Here is a 21,815-nt window from a genome sequence, read left to right as displayed (position 1 = left end):
TAATGTATTGTCATTTTGATTTTGTTACCCTTTTAGAGCATTGACGAAGGTAACTTCTTGATCGTAAGATTTACAAGTTTTGAATAATTTTTGTTGCTACTAACTGAAGAGTGTTAGTATCAAGACTAAAAAAGGTTTGTGCCAGACAGGCGAACTTTGCCCGACACCGCCCCTTAGTTACCGTACACCATACGGCCGATCGAACGGACACACACAATCTCCAAGCAGATGTAGGGTGGGGATCAAAACGTTATTTGACAGCTGATCTTCATACTATAGTTAGAGAACATCCTCATTTACAAAACTCACGAGGAAACGCTTGAATAGCCTTCTTTAGTAAGATAATACTATCATACATTGAAAAGCTTTGATCTTTTTTGGGTAGAGAAGATGATCAACTGATATCATTATGTAACATAATTCATGAGAAAATTAGAATTAAAATCATAATCATTGAGAAACATTTACAATATGTCATCCGAAAAGGCTGACATCATTTGGTGAAGGTATGAGGCCGTGGTTTTCTATCAGCCTTGAATCCATCTATATCGTTAGCCTCTTTCCAGGCCCCAGGGATCGGTGGTCTAATTGTAGAAATTGGACAAATGGAGTTAGCCGCCAGAAGGTTCTTCTTCTGGCGGCTAACTCCTCCAGCTCACTATAGACTCTATTTGTCCAATTTCTACTATTAGACCACCGTTCCGCGAAGCCTGGTAGAGGATACTATATTGTAGCTTATAGGCTCTTGTAGCCCTCTCTGTAAGCACCCGACTGGATGTCGAACTTTGCCCACGGGCGTGGCGTAACATAATCTATGTTACATATGCATGATGCAATAACCATCAACCAGCAGAAAAGTCTCCCCCACAACTATCTTAAGGCTTATTTTCACTTCAATATGCCTTTAGTATCGTTTAAGTGAACGTTTTTCTGTGCTATACTTAACCTTGTTGGCGTTGCCATAAAAGTGTGGCAAAAGTGTTGTAAACTTACATTTGATGTCGGCTTGATTAATGGTGGGCTGAAACAAAAAAAAAACAGAAACAGTTATTATACATTTAACGTTACATTTGCATTAAATTGCCGCTCCATGTGACCAAACAGAGGCAAAGTGTGTGGGGGAGTTGAGGGCCTGGGCTAAGGTGGGCAGGCCTCCAGCCTGGCACGGAAGGACCCGACTGTGGTTGAGGAACAGAACTTGAGGAACAACTTCAGAAACAGAAGTTGTGAGTGGTCTAACAGACTTTGGGACGTTGCCAGGCCAAGCCGACCGTTGCCAATGATGCGGATGATCATCCGTGCCATATCAATTTTCTAGTCTGAGTACCATCATCCGTAGTGACCGCTGGCTCAATTGACAATTCTTTCGTTAGCAAGTTAAAGGATTGAGCCAGCGGTCACTGCGGAGGATGGAACTCTATCAAATTTCGGCCGTTTCCACAAAAAAGGTTTACAACCATACTGTAAATTGTACAAAGTAGCTGCAATATGAGCAAAAAATTGCAGTGGATTTCACAAAAATATCTGAAAACGTATACTAATGTCATAGAATGCCAATATCTAAACGAGCTCATTTTAAAACTAGAAATACTTAAAATCGGCTTGACAGACAAATATGTACAAATACTAGACATACTAGACTTGTACTTAGATTGATTCCATGTGAGAAACTTATTTAGAGGGGAGTGGCAATCAAACGTACAACGTGCGGATTGGCACTGGTTCTATAACGTTCAGTTTGCATTGGCACTTTGGAATAGGCAATTGTGACCGGCTGTACAAGGGCCATAGTACAATGCAGATAAGCAAATGAACTTGGCTTTGACACTTACCGTCACGGCCGCCGCCGTCACCAGCAGTGCGGACAGGAGCAGCAACATGGCCACACTTGCTGAAGGATCCGCTTTACTTCAAATTGCAGGATAGCTGAAACAAACAGTGCGGCAAAATTCACTATGAGTCCCAGCAGAAAGCAACATGTTTCATACGCTTATTCGTTAGTAAGATACGCATTTCGTAACGCGTGCGTGCGTGCGAGCATGCGTGCGTGCGTGCGTGTGTGCGTGTGTGCGTGTGTGCGTGTGTGTGTGTGTGTGTGTGTGTGTGTGTGTGTGTGTGTGTGAACACCGGCTAACTGAAGAACTTCTCTGAATGGATTGTCTTGATATTATACGTCTTTTAGATAGCTTTTATAGTCCGAAAGAAGTGACATAGATTTAAGCCTTCTAGTTTTAAAATCCTAAGTAATTATAGGAAGACGTCCCTAAGAACTGAACCTCACCGCTGCCACCAGCGTATTGTTATTCAAATCCCCTAGTGTAATCTCCAAGCAGATCCTACGGTAGCATAAGATAGTATCAAAAGCTGGCAGAGGAGTGAACCCGGCAAATTGACACCTCTTGGCTGACTACACGTGCACTCCTTGGCCAGTTTGGAACTATCTTATGCCATTGTAGGATCTGCTTGGAGATTACCCTGGTGGACATACCAGTATCCCATGAGGCCTGCCTTTTATTAGTATTGTGGCTATCATTCGTAATTTCTTTGCTTACTTGGTTGTTTGTTTGTTTGTTTGATAAGATCTCTACTAAAGAATGTTACTCTTTTGTCAAGAATATAAAGCAATTAGAGGTCGTCCTTGTCCAGCCCTCCTCAAATTTACTAACAACCGAATCCACTAACGTTGCGTAGCAACTGGTTCCAACAGCTGCCACCAATGTGGCATATAGAGCAACTTGTCGTTACATTTATCAACATTGAAAAGCCTCTGAGGGGATTATGGAAATGATCATAAAAATAAAGGTGTAAATAAAGAAAATGGCCAATTTTTTGGGGGGGAGGGAGGTACTAGTAATGGACAAAAAACATTTCACATTTCCTGCTATCCCTTCCTGCCGGTACCAATCCATCTACACTCGGCACAAAAAGTTTGGAATATCAACTTTGGTATATCATATTTCCGTTATTTATGCATCAATTTCAATGTATTATATATCAATTGAAAGCTGGTGTGATTTTCTTTCCTATGGTATCAAACTTATGATGATTGTAAACACATGAAACGAGTACAAGGCCTGCTTACGTGGGTGGGTCACGAAAAAAAAGTGCCCAAATTCCCCTACTTCTGTTCAACACTGCATCGTCCTGTTGATATTGGCGCGTGTGTCATTGGTTCAATCAATCCTCTTTTCACCTCACATTTTGTATACGGAACATACAAGGTTTTAGTACACTCGAGCAGAGTTCATCTGCCCTTTCGATAGTTGGATGGCAGAATCAAAGCGTGTATGCGGCAAGGAGAACCGCACGCTAACAAGGCAAGAGTAACTTTCGTGGTGGAGGCAGCGTCATGGTGTGGGGCGGTATAACCACCATAGGGTAAACAAGACTCGTCATCATTCCAGGTAAATTAATGTGGTGACATATAGGGACACCATCCTCCATCCAGTAGCAACATTCTACCTCTTCAATATTGGACCAAATGCCATTCTGCAAAATTACAACACCAGTCCACACAGAGCAAGGACCATTGGATGCTGGACACAGTCTTAGGGTGGAATAGCCTTCCTACGGCTTATGGCTAGCACTCGATTGATCACCTCTTGCCATGATATGGTTCAGATTTTTTGCTTGAATAAAGAGTAATAGTAGCTTTGATTGACATGTCCTGTTTATTCAACTTGCCTTCATTCCCAAGGCAATACTGACGGAAGAAAATGAGCAGAATGGAGTGATTGACTTTAGTAGGGTAATTTTGGCACTTTATCTTTAGGACCCCCTGTACGTAAGCGGGCCTAGTCCTCGCTCCATGAATTTACACTCATAAAATACTCTACTCAGATATGCTAAAAAGAAACTTGGATGTTCTGTAAACCAAACGTTAGGTGATAAAAGGATTGTTTGAATCATTGTCACCCGCGGCCATAACAACGGTTGAACCGGACGATACAGTTTTGAACAGAAACGGGGGAATTTGGGCACTTTTTTTCGTTACATATACCAACATCGAAAAGCCTTTGAGAGGATTATAGAAATGATCATTTACAAGATAAGCTTTAGACAAATAAAAAGAAAATCAAGAAAATGGCCAATTTTTGGGGTACTAGCTATAGTGATGGACAAAAAACATTTCACATGTCCTGCTATCCCTTCCTGCCTGTACCAATCCATTTGGTTACGAAAAAACTTTGCAGCAGAAATATGTCATTCATTTTCTTCTTGAAGCTAGGCATCTATCTGTTTTAGGTTATAGGGAGCTTGTGGTATCTCGGCGCTCTCTGTTCGGCGCTTACAGTCGAGGAGTCCTCAGAACGCTGGCTCCCGTGGGTTCAGCTGGCGACGAGGCTCCAGTTGGCTGAGCTGACACCTGTCTGTACCCGTAGCTGATCTTTGCTCTGGGCAACGCAAGCTTCATACCCACACAGATCTTATAAACAGCCACCTGTCGATATTGGCTGCAATGATTTATAACTCTATTGTTGCATTGCCATGTGGTTTAATCGTGCACGTGCTTCCTGGGCAGAGTAGAACTTCACCTTTGGACTCCTATTGGTCCCCAACCTTGCCATGAGCTTACAGCATGTACCAGAACTGACATGGTTGCCCTATGCTCCATCAAGATACACGGGATAGTGGTAACAGATAAGGGATTTTATTACTACCGCCTACGGAGGTTGGTTACCTGTACTGATAGACATCGAAGTAAAACAAACTTTGGGAGCAATTCACTTTTTCTCATCTCTGCTTTGATTTGTTTGTCTTTCTTTCGTAGATTCTTACAGAGCGACCAGTGAACAAGTCAACCACAAACTACTTAACGTATCTCATCCCTATTGAAGTGAAATAACCTATAATCATTAGATGACGGACTTATATATATAACGCAGACTTAGCTAGCTGCATGTTGTTGGGGAATGGCGACAGGATTTTCCTGTGCAAATTAGTTACGGTGTTACTAGAAGGCCAAAGGTCGATCAAAACGTTAGGCCTGCTAAAAGACCGTTACAAAACCTTAGACTTTACCATCTTTACTCCTGGTAGCGGTCGTTTACAGGAAGTAGAGTCAAAAGTACTCCACAGTTGGATTGACACATCCACATATAAAGCAGTGCAGAATTGCAACGTAGTCAAAAGTACAAGCCATTACAGCATAGTAAAGGAATGTCCGTACATAAGTGTGTTTTGTGCGTGTGTCACTTTGTAGTTGTTCAACGGCCACGGAAATGTCATTCGATCGCAAGGTCTTACAAGACATATATAACATGACATTGCCAGTATAACTCAATGTATTGCAACGTAGAGAAAGGTAAAGACCATTACAGCTTATAAAAGGAATATACATGTACATGTACATTTTTTGCGTGTGTCACTTTGTAGTTGTTTAACGGCCATGGAAATGCCATTCGCATTATAACGTATAACATGACATTGCCGTCTAACTTACTAGTAATGTTTTATGATACAAACTCACAACTAAAAGCTACATATGCTGGCGACACTTACCTCGGTGGAAGTCAGTCGGGACCTTCGGTTAGCTGATGACTGATCTTTGCACCGAGCTCAGATTTTATAGCCACGGACTCACAAACAACCACTTGTTCCTATTGGCTGAGCTGGTGCCCTCACGCTCACCGACTACACAAACAACACCCTCTTTATGGCGCTAGTACAATGGGTAGTCAATCTTGCTGCCAGGTCAATATATGCACATCGCGGGCAAAGGTTACAAAAGCACTTGAGCTGAAGCTTAGCAATAAATAATAAGTTGCCAGACAAGCAGATTCTGAGCGCCTTACGTCGCGTTTTTTTTTTCAACCGTGGTCGTTGAACTTTTCAAAGCTGTTCTACTAAACTTTTATCACCGGTCATGGTCAGAGTCTCTGCATGTTTCAAAGCTCACTACATTGGGGTATTAGCCTGGGTACCATCCTATACTTTCACCACTGGCTCTCGCTTTTCGCTTGTCTCAGCTGGGAGAGACGGCGATAGTACGGATCGGAAGGATGGCAACCAGGCCACTGATTTATGACGAAGCAACTTTTTCATTGATTTGTGACGATGCATCTTTATGGCCAGTTCAATATACGTGCGGTGCTGTGAACAAAAAAACTGGCCAAGAAACATTAGCTCAGCACTCAACTGGTCCAGATGTCAACAAAAACAACCATATCTCTTTGTGAGCTAGCAAATATCTAGAACAATCGTTTCGTTTGCGAAGATAACATGGCAGGAATTCTACAAACACTAATGAAGAGAATTGCAACACTCTCCAAGCAGAGGTTAGAATCCGGCTTGTTATATTTCAGCCATACCATATATGGTATGGTGATTATATTTCAGCCATACCATATATGGTATGGTGAAATATATTGTATTCGTAATGTTTCTTTCTTTCTTTCTTTCTCCTGTCAAATCTTCAAAGCGATTCATCTCCGTCGTTCCGTGACCGAATGACCTGAAATTTGGCACAAGGGTAGAGTGGGTCAATACCAAGGTGCTGTTTTCTCATTTTTTTCATATCTGCCTCTAAAATGATTTTATTGAAGTTTAAAGGTCATGTTTTGACCCAAACGGTATATTGTGGCCCCCTGTTCCCTTGAATTACAATGGAATGACCTTAAATTTGGTGTAGATAGGCATTAGATAGTTGGTAAAATGATCCAAGTAAAATTTTGGGCATAAACTACTTTAAAATGCTTAATTTCAGCGCTTTTCTGAGGGGAAATTGGTTTTCTTTCGGCTTCCTGCCGTGAACTCCAGTGACCCCAGAGCCCACACGTGCCAGGTGCCAGCGGTCTGGGGGGAGAGAGAGATAATTACTTTATGGACGCCAGCCAATCAGCGACGAGAAAGGCGAATGCTAGTTAATATTCATAAGCGGGGCCTTGCAATCCCGTATATACACAAACAGATGCATATTACAGCCTTACAGTGGCCATATGGTCCCCTTTGCCGGGTTTGAAATTGTAGTTTGCGAGGATTTGGAGTTCAGACAGGGTCATTTGAGCGGTAGCGGACGGTACGCGTGCATTGAACGTTAGTGTCGATGAATTTACCAACATTCCGCATGGCACTATCAATCATTTTCGGCAGATTTGGACAGGGAAAATTGGACGGCTTGCGTTTTAAATAGTTTTGATACGTAAGTTTGACAGTGGCGAGAATGCATGTATTTTTCCCCGAACAAATGTAGGTACTTCTAGTGTTGTTGTTGTTCTTTTTTGACGTAAACTTTGTACATTCAAATTGTAAGTAACTTTAAACTGCCAGAGTTTGAGCCCAATAAAACACTCTCAATACCAGAGTATCACCACTGACCTCCGAAAAGAAACCCCCGAACAAAGTAGAAACACCTATCCTCCAGGTCTCGCACGCTACGAGCAGGAAACACTCAGACAAGATTACGTCCGATGGCTGATTGCATACAAAGTAAAACAATTTAACAGTGGTATGCAGGGGCATATACTTAACAAAGAATTCGAAGGAAAATGAAATATATAGATAAAGCCAAATCAAGTTAACTTGTTCGTCCTGGGATTTTTCAGAAAAGAAATGAAGCGACAGGGTGGTAAAATTCTTGTAAAATTTCGAGACGTCTCCGTTTATGTAATGGCTCATACAAAACAAGAAGAAGATTGAAGTTTTTAGCTTGAAAAAAACAACAACACTCCTACTACACAGTACATGCACCTGACAATTATTAAAACGTATGCCCTACTTGCTTAAAAAAAGTTCACTGCAATAATAAATGCACCCACATCACAAGGAGATTATGACGGTACTTAGACCTAGTTATCGAAGTGGAAATTGTTGAATGGCGTCATGTAATTTCATGACGAAAATCTTCTGAATGGAAGATGCGTTTTTTTTTCACTCTCGGAAAAATAGGAGCTGCCGCAATTCTAAAAACCAATCAGTTATGCATAGGCGCTCCTGTGGAAGATTATATTCTTCCATATGGGCCCGGGGCATATTGGGCAAGCTCTGTTTTGACATGGAATCAATTCACAATATTAGTTCTCTTTTGGGGATAACTTACATTAAATATTGCATTTTTGCGCAGGGGTGACTTGGAACAGTCCAATGTTGCGTGGGAATGGGTATGGCTGAAATATGCTGTATTTGCACCCAAGCAAATGTCGGCCTTTCTAGTTTTTTTAGTCTTCGTCTTAGGCGTTTGCATCGGGCTTTGTGTTGACAAATTTTCATTTTTCCTCTAGCTAAAACGTCTTCGAATATAAGCCGGATCCTAGCCATTGCTTGGAGAGTACATGTAGATTGTTATTTGTAACACAAAGAACCAGGCCATAAAGGGTAACGTTGTGCTTGTTTGATGAAAACACTTCTGTTCATAAACATGTACATTCATCACATCCTTTGGCACCAACAAACAATTGCCAATAGTTTGAATGGCTGCCAAGTTCATCAGGTTTGAACTTTTTCAAGCTGTTCTACTAAACTCTTATCAGCGGTCATGATCAGAGCCAATGTTTCAAAGCTCACTAGTATACTGGGTTATTAGCCTGGGTACCATCCTACACAGTTACCGCTGGCTCCCCGGCCACTTTTCGCTTGCCTCAGCAGGGAGGGCAGGTCTAGTACGGATCAGGAGGATGGTACCCAAGCCATTGATTTATGACGAAGCAACTTTATGCTAGTTCAATATACACGTGCGGTGCTGTGGACAAACAAACTGGCCAAGAAACATCAACTCATCCACTGGTCCAGATGTCAACAAAAACAAACATATATCTATGTGAGCTAGCAAATATCTAGAGCAATCGAGAAAAGAGAATTGCAGCACTCTCCAAGCAGATGTTAAAATCTGAATTGTTTTATAATTCTCCGTCAGGCGTTTTCATCGGGCTTTGTATTGACGTGTTTTCTTTTTTTTCCCTCTAGCTAAAAAGACTTCGAATACAAGCCAGATCCTAGCCATTGCTTGCATGGAGAGTACATGTAGGTGAATTTGTAGCACATCGATCTAGACTTTCAAAAAAAAGCTATAACGGGTGACCTTGAGCAACGTTCAAAACACCGGAAATGGCAACATTATATGTGTAGACCAGCTAACGACTGCCAATAGTTTCATCAGGTTGTTGAATGACTGCCAACTTGAATCACGAGCCTGAAGGATGCCAACTGATTTATTGTAAATTAGTTGGCATAATTTATTGCCCTGAAAGACCTGAAGAACTTTCTTCGGGGCAATAAATCAGTCGGCAACCTTCATTCTCGTGAGACAATTGAGTTTCGCGCAAAGGTCTGGTCAGTTCAGTTCTCCAGGGCAATAAATATGAAGAATGCCATCGAAACGTCTGATCTTGAAAATATGCGGTTGTGATGAAGACACGTAGCCCGGTGGGGGAACATTAACCTTAGCGTACACTGACTCCTCTGGACAATTTTCCGATTTTTTCTGCCGAATTTCACCATCCCCACACCCTCGTACCACCAGGCCGTTCTGTTGGAGGGCTGTCGAATGCATGGTGAGATGGTGTTTAATGATGTAATTGATTCTTTGAGGTTTTGCGAAACGGTTTGTTACTTGATTTGTTTATCATTTGTTTTATCTTCCTTCCGCGATAGCGCTGTATTCGATGTTCTAGTTTTCTTTGAGAGATATTAAGCCGGTGAAGCCTTTGATGGCTGAGGCATATCTGTGAGGGAGAAAAAACAACAAATAAATGTACAGAACACAATGTACTCAGAGTTTCCAGACTATGTTGCAGTTGTCATGACAACCGATCTTCGTTATCCAAATTCGCATGCATGTTAAACATTCTACAATCAAGTTCCCAAAGGTTGTGCCATTTCTTGTGAAGATCTTCAAAACCCAGAGCACTCGACAATCAAAGGTGCTTGGTTTTGTGTCCTATCCATGAAGAACTGTCAACAAGCATACATATCACTGAAAGTATGGCATTTACGAAAAGGCAACGAATGCCGTCGCTGACTTGACACTTAATCATCTAAATCAAGGATTAATTATGGACATGTTTCATTCACTATTTTTCTGTGATTCATTTTATATTTTCTACATTCGTATATAGGTTAGTTAATGTTTGTTTAAATGGATAAGGGTATTGTACAAGCCAACTAGGCTTCTTCCCTCCTCCAGTACCTTATTTACCTTCTATACTTTATTCTCTTCGCCAAGAAGAGTATGAGATTGCTGACTTGGGTCTGTATGTAGGTCAACAGCAAATAACTCCAGAAATTGTGGATGGAACTTTGTGATTTTTGGTAGGTGTGTAGCGGTTGTCAAAAGGAATCCCAAGTTAGAAAACGGTTTACCTGGCGTTTTCCTACGGTACTGCAGCAAGCTTGGTATGTTTTGGGGGTTTGTTTTGGGCAGCATAAGTCAAAATGCAGCTGGGCGATTTTCACGATACTTTGTAGGTGTGTAGCGGTTTTGGAGAGGAAGGTCAAGTGCGAAAATGGTTTACCTAGCTCTTACGTACGATGCTGTAGCGGGATTTGTATGTAAGTGCGTTTGTCTGTATGCAAAATAACTCGAGAACCCTGGAATGGATCCTGATGATATTTGGTAGGTGGGTGGGTGTCAGGAAAACTAAGGCCAAGTTCGATAATGGGCCCTCTAGTAGCTGCCTAAGGTACTGCAGCAAAACTTTTAAATTATACACTTCGTGTTCTGGACAGGCTGTGGTCATGATTTTTGAGTGATAGATAGCCCTTGGGACAGAGAGTAAGTGCTGTGAGTTTGGACCCCCTAGCGGCTTTTTGGGAACTGCAGGCACCGATTTCCTTTAAAACTTTGGACGAGAATAACTCAAGAACGTGTTGACGGATCATCAGGATTTTTGGTATGTAGATAGAATGAGAGATGACTTACACAATGTAATACTTATTATGCAAATCAGCAGATAATTTGCATAATTAATGAGGAACGTTCATAAATCCATTCCAACAGCATATAACTCAAGAATCTGTGTATGGATTTTCATGATATCTGGCATTTGAGTAGCGTTTGCAGAAAGGAAGGTTGTGTTCGAAAACAGTTGGCATATCATTTTTCAAGTGACGACTTACATAATGTAATGCTAATTATTCAAATCAACAGCTAATTTGCATAATTAATGAGGAAAGTACAGAAATCCACTGAATTCCATGATAGGACTTTCAAACTTGTTTGCATTGTTTTTGGCTGAAAGGTACTTAAGATAATAATCTACATGGAAAGATGCTTTTAGTTGTAGTCAGTGGCCAATTAACAGAAATAAACTGTTATATATATATATATATATATATATATATATATATATATATATATATATATATATATATATATATATCATTTTGACCTATATCTATAGACACAGCTATTACACAGATATTTTGCTGGAGGAGCTTGTGAGCTGGATGCTGTTACACTAGGGACAAAACCTCTGGAAGGCATGAATTTCTGATTGACCAGGCATGGTACCAGGTCAACTGTGATCACAGACTTGTTTTGGGGAGCATTTCTGGCTTTGTGAGGATCACAGTTCATGCTACTATTTAGTAACACATGAATAAGACCTTAAACTTAAAGTCTTAAATAAAGGCATGATTTTTTGGCGAAGAGATGTGTTTGTCGAACTCTAGTTGTTATTGTTTTTATACGTGCGAAATGAATAAATAAACAAACAATCAAGCACCGCGTCCGACATACCGAGCTGATAGTCATCCAGCTTATCCTCTGGCATCCAACAGTGGAAAGGAGGAGGAAAAAAGACAGAAAACGCACAACCTTCAGCAATAACTTAAGGAGGGATGCTGGCTTCAGTGACATTTCTTTATTACAACAAAAGGATACAGTACACAGTGGTGCCGCACTCAAGCAGACTTTTAATGGCACCACTGGACAAAATTTGACACGTGACATAACAGAAAACATGTAAACGTGATCGTCTGATGTAGAGAAACGGTGTCGGACAATTGAATTACGCCCCCCCCCCAAAAAAAACAGCTGGCATTGGTCATGATGGTGAAAATACTGGTAATACAAATCAGTTTTGAAAAGGGTTGGTTTCAGCGACATTGCCACTGCAGATTCATGATCACTCAACAGATGGAGGGCATGGCCGAGAGAGAAAATAATTCATTGTTCACCGTGTTAGCACCGCTAGACGTCCCCGTTCAAGGTTCACTGAGTTCAATTCAGCGGATATTTACCGAACCAGGCGAGATATTTGGCACCGAGCGATTCAAATACCAGTATTACTAATTACAATCTGCTCAGCGCCAGCGGAATCCCAAGATCTTTGTGGACAATTTGGTCGGAAAAAAACGTCTTGCACTGCATGAGTTTTAAACATGAATATCTTCATTTTACTTGCCAAAACTTTCTGGACGATCCTCGAGGCCTTCGTGTTGAAGTTCGTCCCGGTGAAGAGGAAGAGTGTGCGGGGAGAGGTGGTGTTGGTGACCGGGGCGGCTCACGGGGTCGGGCGGTGCCTGGCGCTGGAGTTCGGCCGGCTGGGCGCAACCGTGGTGCTGTGGGACATCAATCGGGACGGGAACGAAGCTACTGCCGAACAGATCCGTGAGGACGGCGGCACGGCGCGGGCCTACCGGGTAGACTGTAGCAAAAGGGAGGAAATACAGGGGGTGGCCCAACAGGTGGGTGGGGTTAATTAATCTCCATGCAGATCCTACGGTAGCATACGATTAGTATCAAAAGCTGCCAGAGGAGTGATGCCGGCCTCTAGGATTGTGTTTGGCTAATCGAGTGGCTGATGACTCCCTTTGGCCAGCTATACTCCTTAGTGAGCTTTGATACTATCTTATGCCAATGGTAAATCTGCCTGGATATTAGGGCTGATTATTTCATACTAAGAATGTCGCCAAACATATCCAAGTTTGAGTGGAAGTTTGTCAACAGTTATGTGCCCATCATGTGTCTTCAGTGGTGCCTAAGTATACATAATGTTACTTTAAAGCAGGTTTACGGAATATATGTACATGTACATGTACATTAACTTTACTAATGTACTTAGACATGCTGCTAAGCATACCAGTTACGTCATTGGTCTTTGGCTATTAATGTTTAACTTGTGCATATGACGATCGCCAGCCCTTCAGAGTTGACCTTTCTAGCCTACTCAATTACAATAACCACTTCGGCTGAGTGATACTGGAAGATTTACAGAAGATTAAGACTTGATGAGCGCTGCCACGCATCAAATAGATATAGATTAGAATAGAATAAAAAAAAATCTTTATTGTAAAAAAGAAACAGATTGGTACATGGGCAATCATTAAACTAATACTAATACTATAATCATCTACAATATACAAAGTGAGAACTTGCTACCTTAAGCTTTCACTAGTCTGTGTTTTACAGCATGGAACAGATGTAGATGTAGATTGCAGGATTAACATTATCTAATTCTAAATTTTCTTCATCACCTGCCGGCCCCAGGTGAAAGAAGAGGTAGGTGATGTGACCGTTCTGTTCAACAATGCTGGCGTGATGACCACAGGCTCCGTACTGGACCTAACAGATGACCAGATTGAGAGAACCTTCCAAGTCAACGTCCTTGCACATTTCTGGGTGAGGGTTTAACTTACAGATGTTGTCCAGAAAGGAAAAACTCCCAAGAATTCAATGATAGAGTTTTTTTTACATTACAATGATAACTTTATTGCGCAACAACTGTACAAGGTACAAAACATGCCATCTACTGGTACATAACTACAGGCTATACATAACTACATAACTACAAGGCCAATCTATGTAATATAATGGTGCATAGTATTGGATGAAAGAAATGGTATTTTACAATCATTGGAGGGATTTCTGTCGTCTAGACATTCTTTAATATATTTTCCTATGTATAAATATGCCTATTGTTGATTCTAAACTAATCATCGATATACATATTTTATGAAACATTTTGAAAATAAAAACTGACATTTAATGAACAGAGTTATTGTCATTCAGATCCTCATGTCACCTTTTTGTTCAAATCCTTCGCAGACCATACGTGCCTTCCTACCAAGTATGATGACCAAGAACCATGGCCACATTGCCGCACTGGCCTCTATAGCGGGCTACAGCGGAAGTCCATACATGGTTGACTACACGTAATGTTAACTACTCTTACTCTGAGTTTGCAACTTGGCAATTGACAATGCATTAGAGTCACAGGTATGGATTTCTGAAAAGAAAATGAAACATTTCAATGCCTTGTTTTTCCCCTACTACGATAAAATGTAATAAAATTACAGTTCCAACCAAGAGGGCAAATTTCGGTATTTCAGAATGCTTAGGTAGCCTTGGCCAAAGTGGATGTAGAAATGTTTTTCTTTGGATATGTTTGGATTTTGGAGGTGCATATTATAGGTAAGGGTTGTAGTTCCTATATTGTGTTGAAGAAACAGATTTTTAGTGATGTTTGTGGCTGCAGTAGGCCTTAGAAGTTAGGTGTTTTGGTGTTGTTTACAGGCAGTGAAAAGGTCACCACCTATGTTTTGATGTCGTATGATATAATTCGGCCGTAAGTTTTTTTTTCCTTTTTTTGTGGTCAAATTACTCTTCAGAGGCCGGACAACCATGCCAATGTGAGTTTTTCATGTTTTTAAAACTCAGGTAGGTGATTTTTGACAGCCTCTTTCTGCCATGTTTCCCATTGTTAAGAATAGGCAGTCTAAATACCGAAATTTACCCAATAAGTATTGCAATCAGGTATTGTTCATTTGTCGATGATTTGACTTGGCGTTTGGTTGTAATTTCAATAGCTCATCAAAGCATGCTGTGGTGGGGCTGATGGACACCTTGCAGAAAGAGTTGGAACTGCAGGGGAAGGATGGAATTAAAACAACCACCGTCTGTCCCTTCTTCATCGACACAGGATTCTGTCCCAACCCTAAAATTGGAAGGTACAACATTGCATACTGGTAACATTGGGGGTGGGGTGGCAGTGGTGAAAAAAGTTGCCAGTCTGACACCGTGATGATTGTAAGGATATGCTACCTTATTTCTTTATTTCTTTTTCTTAAATCGTGGGCATATTTTCTCATAAGAATGACTAAGAAAAATAGATTGAAGATTCTTCTTACAACAAGGAACAATTTTTATTTATGTATTTCTAAAAAAGGATTTTGACTTTCAAGCATTTCTGGAAATTCAAGTCAATTTTCTTGTCTTTTCTTATTTTTGTTTTCATATGTAAGAAAATATTAAAGTTTTTCTCTTCCTTCAAGAAGAATAATCTTACTTCAAGAAAAATGTTGTAAGACAGAAATTACTACAAAAATATTGTTCATTTGTGAATAAAACGTTTTCTTAAAAGCAGAAAGATTTCCTCTTTAGGAAAATTTTTCTGTTCATAAGAAGAAAGAAGACAAACAAGAAAATAAGTAAAGAGACATTTTATTGATTATTAGTGTAGTGGGCACCATTATCTTGTTAAAATCAAACGTGTTTGTGAAAATGTTAACACTTATTCTGATGGCAACTTACATAGTTATTTCTCGGCTCAGTACAGTCAGAATTACCGTGTCTTTGACCAAGTCAATCACCTTCAGAAGATCGATAGCCTACCGTTGACCAAATGTTTGAAAGTACAACCTACCGCCAGACACACGTAACGGCCCAAAATCTGACCTGCTTGAGACACAGACTATGAAATCTGAGCTTTCGCTGTTCTAAATTTTTGTATCATGTTTATGTAGTGATATAAATGTTGATGGATCTATTAGGACTCGATGTAATTTGTATCTCTGTTATATCTTATCTGACCCATACCTCCCTCATGACCTCAATGAAAAGCGACCTGCAGGCCTATTTGAGCTCATGAATAAATAAAGGTTCAAACAAACAAACAAAAGACCACAACCTTGCCCTTGTCACCTTTCAGTACCAGAGGTGGGATGCGCGTTCTTTCACCAGAGGAAGTTGCCTTGGAGGCAGTCGATGCCGTTCTCAAGAACAAAAGACGTCTCATCTTGCCACCGGAGCTGAGATCCGTTCCTCTCACTAGCCAGTAAGTCTGACCACTAGTTAAAATGAATGATACTCACTGGCAGGGCACGTGTGTACAAACTAAAGGGAAATGGTCTTGCATATCAACATAAATATTGTGTAGTGTGTTGCAAAAGCTAGGATTAGCCTATTATGCTAACCTCTAACAACTAAATTAAGTGTTGTTTTCACCTTTTAGGATGAACCTGAAAGCTGACATGCAATATACAATCAGACAATAATTCAATGTGTTTGCCCTTTACTACGATAATCTATGAATATCCCAAAATGTACAGTGTGATCAGCTTTCTCTTCAAACAGGCGTAACTCTATGCACATTTCATTTATTTATCTTTTCATGCACATTTCATTTATTTATCTTTTCAGGATATACCTACCGCACGTCATATGATCAGTTTATTCTGAATTGGATAGATAGATAGACTAACAGATTGCATATCAATGTGTATCAATGCTCAGTTATAATATGAAATCATGTATAAATCATCACCATACATGAATAAAAAATACTTAAGTCACGAAAAGTAGATAAAATTTAGATTAGAACTTACACGTCAATGTCCATCAATTAGTATTTACAAAGTACCACGGCCGTCATGCCAATATTGCGATATATTCCAATAGACCCGTGCAAATGTGCGATCATTGTGTTGCTTTTCATTACAGACTGCTGCCGTACAAGACACAGACATTGCTGCAGCACTCAGCTGACATAAGCTTTGATCTGATGCAGTCAGGACAACATAACAAGAGTGACTAATATCATCACCCGCCCCAGCCCGCAAAGGGCCCGTCTATGTTAAACTCTACTATTCTATTGTAGTTTTCTGATGACTAATGAGAAAGAGTATTGTGAATGGAATGCTGATTTCTTTCTTTCTGTTGTCTTAGCCTGGTATTATAATCAGTAACATACGTTATGTGTATAACTACACAATATATATTTACACATTTTGTTAAAAAAAAGCCTACCATGGCATGTAGAAACGGTTTAACCAGATTGAGAAGAAAATATATAATACATCTATTACTTGCTGCTTATTCCCTGGTTGAGTATTTTCATGGCATTTTCTGTGCTGTGTCTAATATGACTACTATTTGTGTTTATGTAGTACGAAATGTATTGAAATCACAAGCCCTTCATTCAACATCGTGAGTACTAGGTCAATGCAATGTACATTCAATTTAAATTCAGACTGTTTGTAATTTGATTGGAAGAAGTAAAGATACATTGCAATTAAAGGCGTGAAATCCATTAGTCTTCAATCTTAATCGTAAACTTTATTCCAGACTATTGACCATTGTCAAAGCATTCATATGTACTTATGAATATATATGTATTGTGTACTTATAATAAGATTTGGCTACGCTTGGCATTCATGTATTTATTAGGCATGTGATCATCATTATAGAGCCTTCACACTGAAACCGAATCAGCAGGAATCAAGCAGAACTAGCCGGAATGAAGAACTTGCAAAATTCGTGCCAAATTCAGGCGGGAATTCCAAATGGATCAATACCTCTTCACATGAGAGGCGGAATGAGCCGGAATGCCGTCTGAATGAAAAATCTTGTAACGGTTCCTGGATATTCGTACTTCATTCTAGAAATTCTAACTTCATTCCAAATGTTTGTGTTCATTCTTGTGGCCGGCCGGTTCTCCGTCGAATGAGATCAGAATTGAATTTTGGAACTGCAGGGGGATTATATTTTTGTAAAGACTTTCCAAAGCGGATAACTGAAGAAAGGAACGACCGAGTTCCATTGCATGCAAGTAGATCTCCATAATGATATACACGTTATGCAAATGAGGACTTAATTTGCATAATTAATAGGAAATGATATAATTCCATATATAATTCCATTGTTTTTCATAAACGGGACTTCAATAAATGTAGCACATGTAATTTGTGATAGTTAGAACATAAACAAGCACCATATAACGTTATGCAAAGGAGGAATGGATTTGCATAATCTACGTAAAAATGGCAATACAGATTGATGGTAAATGATGCGAGAATCATGAGAGTTTTGCACGTGTGACATGCGGAAGTTTGTAATTGATGAACATCAGAATTTGTAGATTATGTAAATATGTAAGTCATTTGCATAAGATATACAAAAGCACTGAATATTTCATGGAGGTATGAGGTCGTCGAACTCTAGTTGTTTCTTACACTAGTATCCCCCTCGTAGGTAGAGTGAATGGTTTAATCCAGTGACCCTTCAACTCTCACCCTAATCGTTACGTGTCCCCTCTTCCAATGTCAGATTGGGTAAGTTCTGCCCGTTTTAAGTGATATGAACGCTATCTTTTCATTATAGAAAATGTTTACAATATAACCTAGGTGTTAACTATGAAGCAGAGTATGAAGGGATAGGCAAAAGTTGACTAACAGTGGCTCTACACGTTAGAACATATCGCATGATTTTTAACGGAAGAGAACAGTTCAAAATTTTCTTGAACACGGAAATAATGAGAAAGTTGCATGACGTTAACAACTCGAAATATTCAACATCTTTTTATAGAATTTTGAGTATTTTGACGCAAACTGACTAGGCAGCGTCTGATTTGAATTAAGAATCAATTAAGGCTCAATACTTACACTTTACTAAATACATGTATGGCGAGTAAACCAATCTCTGATTATGTTTCCTTACATCAATAGCCATGGCAGTCTGAAAATCTGAACTACCATATAGCTGCCTTATAGTTCTACCTAAAAATCCTTGTCAAATAAGTCGTCAATTTACAGAAATTGTGAGGGAGGGAGGAAGGAAGGGAGGGAGGGAGGGAGAGAGAAGTATCATTGTTTGGTGCAATGTGTATGTCTATAACTAAGGGTCACAATTGGGTCAAAGGGGTGAAGTCTACCATCTTTTAATCGGCTACTTCACAATCAAATGTACCCATTTTTTTTCTGACATGTTATCAGTTGATAGCAAAAGATACACAGTCTATAGCTGTTTTATAAATTCATTTCCCAAAACCTGGTACAACAAGGAACATGTCACAAAAAGAATTTTGTAAATCGGTCAATATTTGGCGAAAATATTGACCTAAATATAACCGAAAAATGCCCAATTTTAAGCGTTATCGGGGACCATTCAGTTTTTACTAATTCTTAAATCTCTGATCTAACAGAAAAATTGAAGTTGGTAGTTAGAAACCACTTGCTTTTGATATGCGGTCATGTGACTACTAGTGATTTTATGCTTTTTTTTAAGGACATGACCATTTTTTGGTTCCATATGGACTATTTTTCCATTTTACCCACATGTTGACAGATTCCAATGTTATTTTAACTGGATATATCTGTAGTCTGTAGCAGCTAATTGTTTGGTAATATTGGTGTTGTCTTTGTATGTAAAAGTAAGGTATTATGTGTATATAAGGTCAGAAGTAGAATAAGACCAGTAGCACACTGTTATGACATATTATTTACAAGCAAAGTCCAGAATGTCATTTTCCGAAAAAAATCTGTAGCGTCCGTACCCCCTTTAATTTCTGTACTAAGTAAATCCCACAAGCTTGTGATTATGGCAGTTTAGAAGTCTCTATTACCACATACTAGAACACCCTGTAAACCATTGCTGTCCTGAAAACTCTGTCTAGTATAGCACCGTAAACATCAAAATGTAGCGTCCGTACCCCCTGTAGCGTCCGTACCCCCACCTGTAGCGTCCGTACCCCCATTTGAAGCTTTTTAGCAAAATGCTGTTAAAATTGCTGTCCAACTGCTACAATTCTGATTCAATACATTAATTACAGTTCTTACAGATATGATTGGTTAACTTTTTTCTCTAAAAATGTGACTTTTCAATGAATTTGAGCTGCATTTTTCTGAGATTTCCTCCACAAATCCACATTTGCTACACCCCCTCAGACTTCATAAATGGTTCATTCCAAAGCAGCCAAAGATGGATGTGAGATGATATTTGATATTCCCCCATGAGTTTAGCTGATATAAGAACACCAGTTTGGTAGATCTACATTATACAAGGCATAAATTAAACATGGTATTACATAGTATGTAATGTGTAGCGTCCGTACCCCCTGCACTATTGTTTCTCTTGTCCAAACTAATGTACACAGAATGTATTCAAAAAAGATGCAAGTAATAATACATTGCTGGCTTGATGGCATGGGAAGCACAGTGTGTTATATTCTTTTATGTAAACCACCACCTCTTTATCACAGATTCTGTAAAATCTTCTATCAGTAGGCCCGCTATCAAAAAGTAGAGTACAGATCCAACTGGGTGGAATCTCAACTGGCATATTTATATTCTCATTATCTTTGTTAAACTGCTGCAGTAGCATTAATGGATGCTTCAATTAATAAATAGTTAATGATTATTAGAAAATGGACATGTTTAGTGGGCTAATTCCATTGTTCACTACCAGTCTTTACTATAATTGTGTAGCGTCCGTACCCCCCTTGAAATGTTCATTAATGGTCATATGAAAGATTCTATGTTATGTTATACACTATATCTGTTGTAATTTTATGTAGAAGCCCAATAAGGATAGATAACCACCAAAATTTAGCTACTATGGTGCCTGGATTAAGAATTATAGCATTTGATCTTTGCTTCAAGCCAAACTACCCGCATATCATTATAGCTGCTTTAGTAACAGATGACCAGAAAATGACCTAACATAGTCATACTGCAACTTGAGTTGATTTTCTAGCATAGCAAATGCTAATTATACAAGAAGATAAGGATAAAACACCCATTTTCTGTTCTAATGTTGAATATACAGTATGCTGCAGTTCCAGTAATTCTACAGTTGTAGCGTCCGTACCCCCTTAGTGATACATTTATAAAAGCCCATGTACCGAAGTTATAAAAGCTCCTTGTGCAGAGATCCTTTAGGATAGTATGCCCAAGGTGTGTACCTTTGAAATGCTAACAACAAAAAAAGAATAAAATGGAGTTGAATTTTCACCCCTAGTGACCCCCTTTTGGTACATTAGATTGTGAAGTAGCCGAATATTTCTTTGTTTCTCCTTGTGGATGGAAGATGGCTATTGTCCTCCAGTACACTTATATAGAAAGACTGATGCATGTTTTGTAAAGGATCATTTACAACATTTGTCTCCAAATTCTAGGACAGATAGTTTGCTATATTAAGGACAATCAAGGTCACAATTGTAACTAGTAATGGGTTAATTATATCTAGCTGAAGGTAACTACAGGGTTTTCGAGATATTTTGTGGCTTGTTGAGTTGTTCCTTACAATGTTATTGTTGCATAGTAAAATTCCAACTTCATGTTGCATAGTAAAATTTCAACTTCTCCTGTCAGGAAGGACATTACTTACAAAGGAGTTGATTTGAAATGGCCTGCCAGCGTTGGACAAGTTTTGTAAACTTCACTTGTCCTTTCGGGCAAGGAAATTAAAAATTCACTTGCCCGAACCAACTTTTCACTTGCCCGAAATTTGAATGAACCTTTTCTATGTATTTTCACTTCCAACAATAAAATTCTTTTATTTTTGGGATATCTGATGTTTTTTGTTGGGATATAGGCACTTTATAAACATGATTACAGAAAGCCTGATAACTACAGGAGTTTTTTGAGGCATGTCATAGTTTGTTTCCTCTTTGGTGGCAATTGACAGTGAACCGGGGGGAAAATAACAACAAAAACGTCAGCACATGTTACAAGCCAATACTGTAATGAGGAGGTGGTTGCAGTCATGAAAAAATCTTACTTGCCCAATCGGGGCAGACAGGGGTTGGACATGCACTTGTCAGATTGGCACTTTCACTTGGCCTGGGCAATAGGTCTAGTGGAGTTGTCCAGCCCTGTAGCTT

The 21,815-nt window shown here is 39.6% G+C and overlaps 3 protein-coding genes across 6 annotated transcripts in view; 2 read left to right on the top strand and 1 right to left on the bottom strand.

Annotated features, from left to right (window-relative positions):
- LOC118410791 (kielin/chordin-like protein) overlaps window positions 1-5,649 on the bottom strand; it is a 62,330-nt gene extending 56,681 nt beyond the window's left edge. For all 4 annotated transcript variants that reach the window (XM_035812600.1, XM_035812598.1, XM_035812601.1 and 1 more), the window contains exons 1-3: window positions 5,503-5,649; window positions 1,833-1,926; window positions 994-1,021 (exon numbers count right to left, since the gene is read on the bottom strand). In XM_035812600.1, coding sequence (XP_035668493.1) covers window positions 994-1,021; window positions 1,833-1,880 — 76 coding nt within the window. In that variant the 5' untranslated portion in view covers window positions 1,881-1,926; window positions 5,503-5,649. The remainder of the gene's footprint in view (window positions 1-993; window positions 1,022-1,832; window positions 1,927-5,502) is intronic.
- A 6,346-nt stretch (window positions 5,650-11,995) lies between these two features.
- On the top strand, window positions 11,996-17,257 carry LOC118411139 (estradiol 17-beta-dehydrogenase 11-like). Its single transcript, XM_035813184.1, has 6 exons — window positions 11,996-12,624; window positions 13,427-13,558; window positions 13,985-14,091; window positions 14,746-14,886; window positions 15,867-15,992; window positions 16,658-17,257. The coding sequence occupies exons 1-6, from the start codon at window positions 12,319-12,321 to the stop codon at window positions 16,749-16,751; spliced, it is 906 nt and encodes a 301-aa protein (XP_035669077.1). The 5' UTR covers window positions 11,996-12,318; the 3' UTR covers window positions 16,752-17,257.
- Window positions 17,258-18,126: 869 nt separating this feature from the next.
- Window positions 18,127-21,815, top strand: part of LOC118411137 (protein ABHD18-like) — a 13,715-nt gene continuing 10,026 nt past the window's right edge. The window contains 1 exon segment of the mRNA XM_035813180.1: window positions 18,127-18,267. The gene's annotated coding sequence lies outside the window, so the exon portion shown is untranslated.

This window comes from Branchiostoma floridae, chromosome 3 (genome assembly GCF_000003815.2).
Source record: "Branchiostoma floridae strain S238N-H82 chromosome 3, Bfl_VNyyK, whole genome shotgun sequence".
Lineage (NCBI taxonomy): Eukaryota > Metazoa > Chordata > Leptocardii > Amphioxiformes > Branchiostomatidae > Branchiostoma > Branchiostoma floridae.
This window is presented reverse-complemented; position numbering and strand designations above follow the sequence as displayed.

Excerpts from the sequence above, each read along its gene's own strand:
- LOC118411139 (XM_035813184.1), top strand. The coding sequence starts at position 12,319 with ATGAATATCTTCATTTTACTTGCCAAAACTTTCTGGACGATCCTCGAG. Across the intron at positions 12,625-13,426 it reads TACAGGGGGTGGCCCAACAG|GTGAAAGAAGAGGTAGGTGA; the intron begins GTGGGTGGGGTT and ends TGCCGGCCCCAG. Across the intron at positions 13,559-13,984 it reads ACGTCCTTGCACATTTCTGG|ACCATACGTGCCTTCCTACC; the intron begins GTGAGGGTTTAA and ends AATCCTTCGCAG.